The sequence below is a fragment of the Lottia gigantea genome (genome assembly GCF_000327385.1).
Source record: "Lottia gigantea unplaced genomic scaffold LOTGIsca_20, whole genome shotgun sequence".
In the NCBI taxonomy this organism is placed as follows: domain Eukaryota; kingdom Metazoa; phylum Mollusca; class Gastropoda; family Lottiidae; genus Lottia; species Lottia gigantea.
This window is the reverse complement of record NW_008708401.1, coordinates 1,143,302-1,153,733: the sequence shown is the minus strand read 5'-3', so window position 1 is coordinate 1,153,733 and position 10,432 is coordinate 1,143,302. Positions and strand designations below refer to the sequence as shown.

The 10,432-nt window shown below is 32.8% G+C and overlaps 1 protein-coding gene across 1 annotated transcript; it reads left to right on the top strand.

The window, feature by feature from the left end:
• The first annotated feature begins 194 nt into the window (after positions 1 to 194).
• Positions 195 to 5,192, top strand: LOTGIDRAFT_187630 (hypothetical protein). Its single transcript, XM_009053679.1, has 9 exons — positions 195 to 257; positions 916 to 1,018; positions 1,257 to 1,293; positions 1,487 to 1,527; positions 1,921 to 2,004; positions 2,223 to 2,321; positions 2,738 to 2,852; positions 3,102 to 3,268; positions 3,598 to 5,192. The coding sequence occupies exons 2-9, from the start codon at positions 989 to 991 to the stop codon at positions 3,679 to 3,681; spliced, it is 657 nt and encodes a 218-aa protein (XP_009051927.1). The 5' UTR covers positions 195 to 257; positions 916 to 988; the 3' UTR covers positions 3,682 to 5,192.
• The last annotated feature ends 5,240 nt before the right edge of the window (positions 5,193 to 10,432 follow it).

Genomic DNA, 10,432 nt, shown 5'->3' with positions numbered 1-10,432 from the left:
TAAATTTATTCATTTCCAGAAAAGATTATATTACCATACATCCAGATAAAAAGGTTTGTACACAATCGTAAATTTTACCGCATTGACTACTTTAGGTCGAAACATCTTAAAAAATCTAAGTGAAATAGGTCGAATTGACTTATTGTAGAAGCGGAAACGGAAATGAAATGAGTAAATAAAAACAAAACTTCGCACTCAGCTGACACAAATAGTTAATTTATTATGAAACTTTAAGTCCAAGTTCAGATATTTATGTTGTAAGTTGACTAAATTCTTGCCTCTTGTCGTTAGCTAGTGTTGTTATATGTGTAAAAATTTTGATTGATGTGTAAATAGACACAGAGAAAGAATTATCTTCCTCTAGTCAAGTGAGGCTCTTCTTACATGAATATGAATAATATCAATAATTCATGCAATGACAATAAAGTCTTAAAATAGCATTTCATATATGCCTAGTAGTTATCAGCACTGTAGATAGATACCGATAATGGCAAAGTCTTAAAATGGCATTTTCGCCTCGTAGTTTTTCTGCACGTTTTAGAAACAACTTTCTGGAACAAAAAAGGTTAAATATGAGGATAAAACGTTTTAGACAAGAAAAGGGGGTAAACTTAGTAATGTCAGTAGTTTGCAGACTTGGAAGCCTTCTGAGACTGTGGGTAAAGATAGGGGGCAGACTGATTCAATGTAGGGACAACTGCTGAGGCTGAATTCAAATTTTGGCTACTCTGCGGTAGTGTCATATTCACAAGCCTCTCATAGAGCGTCTGAGAGAGCTTCACTTAAGGAAATTTTAGAAAAAATTAATTATTTTTGTGTATTCTGGCACATGTTTTGGAGAAGAAAGGTAGACAGTTAGATTTGTTGAAAATAAATAACATATTAGCTAAACATAGCTTACTTTTACGTTTGCAGAAGTGAAAGACTGGGGTATATTAAAAATGATTGATTGGACCACTGTATCCAATACCTAATTAAAATATAAAACATGAATGCCAGGTCACAAATTTTTGAGTTGGTAAGTATCTTATTAATATTCCAGCACAAGGGATTGATTTTGCTTCCATAAAGCATGTAAATTTGAATTTTGCAATCGAAACGAAAACTGGAAACGTTATTTAAAGTCCATAAGATTTGAATTGCAAAACATAAGTGAAATTTTGTTAGAAGAAAATCAAGACAGGCATAGTTATATCAAATAATAAGGAAAGAATATGAAAGTCACAGTTGTCATATAATGTAAATATTTATTGTAGTCTGTGGAGGGTCGACAAATAGAAGAAGTTGTTCAAAGTAAGTTGAATAATTCTTATTCTGTGAGCATCTGACATAGTTTAATATTGCTTTTATAATATTTATTTGCTGCAAGGCTAAAGATCATCAAAGTATCAGTAGGCCTAATACATGAAATCCAATAATTGCTTGATAATTATACTCTATATATAATATATATCTCTGTTAGATTTACCTATTTATAAATTTTCAGGTATATTCCATACATTATTATTACATAGGACATTAGGAAAGGTAAGATTTCATATAGTCCCATGTTGTCTATTGCCTAGATCCTTATCTATTGTTTCTTTCAATAAGAGTTGAGTCTACCAGGTTTAGCAATATCACTAAATGGAGATTGTTTCCATATACCATATAATTGAAAATATAGTGCACACCCTTTCTTTTCCCCACAGTTAGATGATATTATGTTTATTTTAAACTTTATATGAGATATAGTGATTTATACATGAGATTTTTGAGTGCTATCAATCTTCCATCATTCCTGTCAACTTGTCTGTAAATGTGGACAGATAATCTAGGAAAGACAAAGAGTTTTCTCAATCAACAGCTGGTAGAAAAGATTTTAAGGAACCTCAGTCGTTATATTTGTTGATTTTTTCATGACTTAAAATGATTTTATAGTTTCAGTATAAAGAAGAAGGTAGTTATTCTATAGGAACTATTGGAATAGTAGATGAAGACTGTGATTTTATTGATCTCACCTATGTAAGTTTTTTCCCCATGCTTTCTAGGAACATAAAGGGATTGAAAAAAAGCTATGTAGCCTTATAGGTGAAAAGAAAAATTACTAGCATCAACACAATTTTATGCCATCCTTGAAATTTCCCAAATCTCATCATGTCTCAAAATATTCCTTATTGTAACTGTATGATTGTAAACTTTCCCAGAGAGAAATGTAACCTTTTAGTTAATTTATTTTGTAGGTAAGAGTTGGGTCTGAAGAGTTAGATCAAGCCATCAAACGTGTAACAGCTTTATTTAGAGATTCGTTACGCAGTAGCGATGGTGTACGCTCAGGACAGGTCAGTCATTTAATGATTGTTATTTACCCTTCACTTGAAAATGTTGAATGATAAATGTCAAGTTATATATCTATATAAATAATTTAACAAAGTTTCTGTATGGTTGTCTGTTGATCTTGCCTTTATTGCTAGGAGATACTGACAAATTCACATTTGTTTATCGTTTGTATAATATTTAAACAAGTACACATATGACATCCTAACATTGGATTTTGTTCTCTAAAGGGAAAAAGATAAATGGAATGTAGCAGAGCTTTAGCAAGTTAGACTTCTGTTTCCTTTGGAAGTATTAATTTACAATAGAATTCCCAGAACATGCAACAGTTGTAAATTACCAGAATATATTTCATGCCTTTTATGTGTATTTTATTCGTACATTTATTATAAATGCTGTAATACAATTTTTCCATTTTCAGATATCATTAGAGTTTTTTCAAAAGAAGCGAGCTCGTTGGCCATTCCAAGCAGAATGTATACCATGGGAAGTTTGGACTGTTAAATTAGATGTTTTAAATCTTGCCAATGAACATGGTAGGGTATTTTATTTTATTTAAGTAATTTGTCTGATTTCTTAAATCCATTTACTTGAAATCTCTATTTCTATGTTTTGATATTGATGACTATTCTGTTGAATCACAAGGAGAAAACCTCAATCCCTAACACATAGCCCTAAAATAGAAATATTCATGAAGCATAAAAGTTATAAAATACCATTGACTAATTTAACAAAAATTGTAACATTTTCTTGTGCAAACTGATTGTTTTTAAAATTATTTTCAGAGAGACAAGTTTGTAGGGAGAAAATTGGTGAAATTTTATCAGAAAAAATATTATTTGTATCTGAAGTGATGAACCGACATGAATATGTTCCTAAAACACCCAATCAATCTGAGTTAGATTTAATATTTGATACAAGCTTCCATGATGTACAGCCTTATTTATATAGAGTAAGTTATATTATTGTACGGTCTTTTAATGTCTAATATTTAATACAAGCTTCCATGATGTACAGCCTTATTTATATAGAGTAAGTTATATTATTGTACAGTCTTTATTATATCTAATATTTGATACAAGCTTCCATGATGTACAGCCTTATTTATATAGAGTAAGTTATATTAATGTACAGACTTTATTATATCTAATATTTGATAAAGCTCTCATAATGTACAGCCTTTTTTATATGGAGTAAAAAGTTGTATTACAGTCTACAGTACTGTACAATGAAAGATGACAATATTTATTTGATAGATTGGAATTATTTTGAATTTTTCAGATATCTCACAGTACTACAGAACCTACATCAACCTCAGTAGGAATATCGATGAGGAAATTTATAAAAGATACTTTAGCATTGTGATGATAGACTTGGACTACAGGATGATCAACACCAGGCATGCATTACTATACTTGAAGATCAAGACTAAGACTGACGGAATGTCGGTTTAGCTGTATTTGCATGTTCTGTCTGATAAATGCTCAAATATATTTCAATGTGAATTTCACAAAAATTGGCTAGTATGGTGTTAATTTTTGAAAATGTCTGGGTGTAAAAATGACCTAAAACTTTACCAAGATAGATGTATTCTGTAAACTGAAATATTTTATATCACAGTTACGGTCAGCATGTCACATATATAAAGATTTATGACTTTTCATGAAAGAAAAAGCATAGGGTGTAGACTATTTCATTTGGATTGCATACCAGTACTGTGTATTGTGCTGTGAAATGTCGTTTTAAAGCATTTGAAATGAAGTTGTTACACATGCATACACGGAATATATCAATAATAATAGCTGTATCAGGTTGGATTGAAATTATATGACAAGACTTTTATTACTGTATATTTGCGAGTATAGTGCGCAAGCATTCATAATGCGCACCACTTACATGCCTCCAAGAAATCTCTGGATTTTCATTAGAAAAAAGAGTCACTTTATCTTAAATTTATAACGAATAATGTCCTGCAGAATCAAAACACAGGGGCGATCTGATAAGCTTTGGGCTCTCAGGTTTTACTGCCCCTCCCTCAACCAATCCCAAAATATGCTCTCGAAACGTGTGCTCATCCTAATTCACTATTGGATTCGCACTATGATATTTTTTCAATAAGATGTGTGGTGTGGTGTGGTGTTCAATGCCCACCCCACGGTCCCCACTGGCGCAATGGCTACCAAACATATTCCATTTCTAGATTCTTATTGGGTGAGATTAATTTGCAATAATGACAAATAGCAACTACATTGTAGATGTAAAATAATATACTATTCAAGCTTTAAATACTTTGTATATTCTGTAATAGATTGTATTTGTAAATAGTGGAACTGGTAGTTTATGTCAATAGATTCATGGTGAACCGTCATGTAAGGTCGTTGCACAATCCTAGTTCAAATGTGACAAGAGGATTTGAAATGAATAGAGTTTTACGCCCCCCTTTTTGTAGGTAAAGGCGGGTATTGTCAGGTTTATAATACGTAATTGAAAAATGACGACTTTAGTTGTCGATTCAAAAGTGAGGTGTTTTGCCTCCATTACTTAAGGCTAATGTGATCATAGAGATCTGGGCATATATGATTAACCTCAGTGAATGCTGGTGAAGCCCACATCAGTCCTTGAGCAAACCTCTGCTGTTGGTTATTTAACAGAGAGTTTCATATAGAGTACTTGGAGGCACTATGCAGAGCGAGATTTGATGTAATCTTAGTCAGTTTGGTATCAGTGTAAAGTCACGGTCTGGTGTGACCATTTTTATAGACAGTAGTAATATATAATAACCACGTGTAAAGACAATAATCGTGCTGTATAATGTTATAAGATGTATATTAATTTATAATACTATTGTAATAAATTATTTGATAAATTTGTATTTTAAAATGAAGATAATAACCCATTTTTCATCCGAGCAGCTTGACAAAGACTTCATATTATCTAAATCCAGCGATTGAGCATAGTCTTTAAGGGATTGTAAAAGCGTTTTCTAAATTTCTTACGTGTTTAAGGTACCCTGACATAGCACCAATTTCAATCAGACGTCTGTGGTTCCTGCAATACACATACAAATTGTAGAAAACCTCTCTACAATCTCTTTAATGATGCTGACATTTGTTGCTGCTCTCAGTTCTGCCAGTCGAAAGAGCGATCTGAGCCTATTGATATTCTAACAATACATATTTTTATAATATCCTCTAATACTAATTTTGTTCAATTTGTCAACTGGTCTTGGTTGGTAACTTGATACCATTGTAAATCGGAGAAAACAAAGTGAAATTCTAAAGTATATTGTTAAGTCAAATATCAACATTTTCGCACGGCGACTATAATTACTTCAACTTATTATCTTTACCTATCACACTTTTACTAAATGCCAAGTCAAATAAAGAATATATCACTTTAAGTTTCTTTGTGATCTGTAGGCTACCCTATTCATTTATTGATAGTCGGTTTGATTATTACCTTCTACAGCGTAATAAAATGAAGTAAAATGGGGATTTCATTTACTGTATCCTGCAACTGATTGTGCTAATGCAAAAGAATTTATAGAATGACTTATTTGCTTCAACAAATTAACTAAGAATTAGACGATGTTCCTACCAGCTGTTCAGACAACAGAAGATAAAATCAGAATTGTAACCTTTGGTGAGTTTTGATTTTGTGCATGTACTGTATTATATGTTATTTACAGTCCTCTTTTAGTAATGTAACAGTAAAGATTTCGGCCTGAACATTTGTTTACGACATCATCAGCTCCGATGTTCAGAATTAATCATCCCTCTAACCCTTAAGATCAACGACATTTTTTTTTTCTGAGCAAATATATTTTTAAGTCATCGCTTGCTTCAGGATTATAGATTAAAACTGTGAAAAAGTCTTCGATTCTTGACCTTTGCTCAGATTATTTGGGTATACAAAGGTTAAGCCCATCATGATAGGTTGTTTTCATGAATCTAATTGGTTGAGAGATAAGCTCTCAATTGAAAAAAGTATCATAATCTGATCTAGTTTTTTCTAAGGAAAAAAGGCAGGGCAATCTCAATACCAAATGATGAAAATAAAATGTAGCTGATTCTATCCTGCTTTTCATATTTCAGTAACATTAATTTTGTTGATAATGACACAGGTATCCGGCTTCAATGGGAGATGTTTTGGTCACGTTGGATTATCTATTCTACCCGGAGAAAATTGTAATAGTTATATTATATGCTATTTTACTATTACCATCAGAAAGGGTTGGTGTATAGAAGGAACTGGGTACGATCCACGATACAGAAAGTGTACATGGCAATCTTATATACAATGTAAAAAGAACGGTGAGTGGAATTGGTACGTCATCCCTACCCACGGGAAAACAAATGCTCTCCTGGATTCTGAGACCCCTCTGTAAGTCAATTTAATGCCTGTTAATATTTTTTTGAGGTTGGGGTCCCCTTTACAGACTGACGCCCATGGACTTCAACTGGCCCTATGGTATGAATAATAGATTTAATCAGAAAGCAATGACGGTGCATGTTAACATCAGCTTCTGTTAGACTCTTCCCACCGTAAAGGAAAATATTAAATTAAACTGAAATTATGTTATTTGATGCATCTTCATATTTCTAATTCAAATGAATATTTTTATCACAGAGTTGATCAGGAAAAAAGAAAAAGACGATGTATTTGTTTGTCCTGGACGTGTAAAAGAAGCATTTTATCCAAACTTTACGTCTGGTTGTCCTACTAAGGAGTATATCCATTGTCAAAACGGAATATCAACTAAAATGGGTTGTCCTGCTGGAATGTACTTTAACGATGGAACAGGTGCTTGTGACGTTATAGGCAGAATATCCTGTGGTGCTGACAATCCACAATGTCCACAAACGTTAAATTTTGGTATTTTCGCGGACTATAAATCTGGATGTCCACCAAATAAATACTACATATGTTTTGGATACATGTATTACGATACTGTTCTTAAGAGATCCATCAGTTTAAAATCGGAAACATTTTGTCCCGAAGGTCTTTATTATAATGAAGGTATTAAGACTTGTGATTTTATTCAAAATATACCATGCCAACATAACATCAAATATTAGCGATCAAGAGACCCAAACATAATGGCGAGACGATGGACGTATATGTTCGAGAGGCTGTGGTGTGAGTGTGAAGGACGGTAATGGATCGCTTATTGACCTTTTAGTAAGAAAGGCGGCTATGACCCTTTCATATGAGAGGCACTTATGACACTTTTATGGCGGTGGTACACATTTAGTGGGAAAGACAAGTATTATTCATGTGTATGAGAGAAAATTCTGAATTATCTGAAGTTCCCTCATCATATACACGGGCTAGTATCTTTCGATTTAAGTACACCGCTCTATATACAAAATATCGTGTCCAAATATCAGGATGATATACGCAGTGGAAGTTTTCTGTTGGCTTTGAAAACATTGTATACACATAAGACCGAAACATCTGCATCTATTCTAGCCTCTGATAGTCTTCGGGGTTGTGGAAATCCCTACAAAACAGGACCTTGTTTTTCTGTCTCTACACCAGCTGACAGAATAGCTACAAGAGTCTGGATTTGAGGCAGATGTTTGAGACTAAATACACATACATAGATTGATACAAGTACAGCTGCTGGAGCGGACCACTTTAACTATGAAGAGAAATTATTACTATAAATAATAAGAATATGTTTAATTAAATAAGTGAAAGGATAATTTTAAGTGATTTATACAATGATTAGAAATTGACATGAACACTTATTCTAGATTGTGTAAAGAAAACCCAGTATTTATTCCTTTCTTTCATGTATACCAATATTGATAATAAAACCGGTTTAGACGCTGTCCGAAAGGCCTTTCTTCGAAATGCCTGCGTAGATAGACCCGACAAAGAAATATTAGAACTTTTGGCTGAGTGGGAACTGGAAATTTCTTCCATTTCCCCTTTTGAACCTTTCTTCTATGGAAGGTTTCTTGACGATATTTTTATTGGACCGAGTCTTTAACAAATTTTTGGCAATATTTTGAAATTTTAAATAATCACCACCCTTCTGTAAAACTAACTGCGAATATTTCTGAAGTATGGATTTTTTGGATACTACGGTATTCAAAGGACCAAGTTTCTCTCAAACAAACAAATTAGACATCAAAGTATTTTTTAAACCAACGGATACTCACCAACTTTTATATAAAAACTCTTTTCACCCAAAACATACTTTTACGGGAATAATCAAATCACAAATTTTGCGTTTTTTTAGAATTTGCACTCAAAAAGTAGATTTTGATGCAGCTTGTAGACTAATTTTCAGTAAATTAAGAGAGAGGGGCTATTCCAAACGATTCTTGCGCAAAATTAAAAATGACACTGTTTTGGACCTTTTGAAAATTAATGAACCCCCTCCTCCAATAAATAACTTTGGCGCAATACCATGTAGAGGTTCTCGGTGTCGCACCTGTGAACATATCCATATGTCTCATTATTTTCAAAATAAAAAAAAACGGAAAAATATTTGAAATTAAAGAACGTCTCACGTGTACGGATAAAAATATCATTTAGCTAATTTCGTGTAAAAAATGTGACAAACAATACGTCGGCGAAACCCAGAACGCGTTGCGAACTCGATTTAGCGGCCATCGCTTTGATATAATTCATAGCAAAAATAGACCAATTTCTCATCATTTTAATTCACCTGACCATTCCATTGAAGACCTACTTATCATGCCTATTGAATCAATTCCTGACTCTGATCTTATCAAACCAAAAACCAAACGATTACAGAGAGAAAGCTACTGGATGGACCAACTCCAAACAGTGGCTCTAAATGGACTTAACATCCAGCATGATAATCAAATGATTCCATTTGTTGCCACCTTTAATCATACAGCTGCCAAAACCTCTTCCATCGTCAAACAGTATTACAGTGAATTACAGAACAGATTTCCGAATGTATATACCAAACGACTTGTAATTGCCTATAAGCGCAATAAAAACCTTAGTAATTTTCTGGTCCGTGGTAGACTCGATCCCATTGAATCCAATAATACTTGACCCCCCTCTCTATTTTCTAGCTCATTCAGTATAATATATTCTAATCCTTATATATAGATGTTTATCTTTTCAGAACCTATAAATACTCTTTTCTTTTAGAACTGGTAACAAGAAAACTTTCATATTATAGACTTTTGTTTATTGTAGATTACTCGTGGTTGTTTTTTTAACTTAATACTAACTATGCTAACTTCACCTTATCTTGTATTGAACATTTATCTCTTTATTTGTGACCTTGGCCAGTGCTTTACATAGAAGTTTTTAGGAACTTCTTCACTCTTAACACCAGTTTGTCAATGGATTTTCTTACATGTAGATCATTAACTAAACTGGTTAAACCTTTTCTATCAGAAATCCCCAAAATTATGTGGTTTTTATAATGATACTTGCGTTCATAAATGTTATAAATATTAATTCAATTTTTATAAACCATTCAGATTCTGTGTCATTTTCATCATTGAAAAAAGATAATCACCGTCTAAATAGTGAGTACACCAATAATAAATTATGATTTCAAAGAGCATCTTAACTGACTATACATGACATCACCGTGATAGAAAATTGTTTTTAAAGATGAATGGTGGATGAATTTGGTCCTCGATGGTTGTTTGTACACCAAATATGAATTAATAGTTATGAATCACAAAAGGAGCAATTACAACAGGGACTAAATCTATCATCAATTTTCAGATTGCACAGATGTACAAAATGTAACACCTCGATCAACCATTTCTGTGTGTTTAAATCATCTTGTATGCTTGATTCCTGGGCTTTATTTCCTATCCCGTGTATGTACTATAGCGCCACTTAGTTAATTACTTGTTTAAGCAATGAAGTAAATGCAAGGTGTCTGTTGCTAGAAACACCAAAGCTAAAGATCTCCTAACTATATGATCTAAAGATCCATAATTGATAATTATTCAAATCCATATATCGCAAATGTAATCCCCTTTTCCACACCAGTTTTTATTGGTGGTCTATATATCTAAATTGCCGGTCCAAGGCGTAATATGAACGAATGATATCAAATGTTTTGGATAATCTAAAGTCTTGATGATTCTGGCTACAGCGCTCC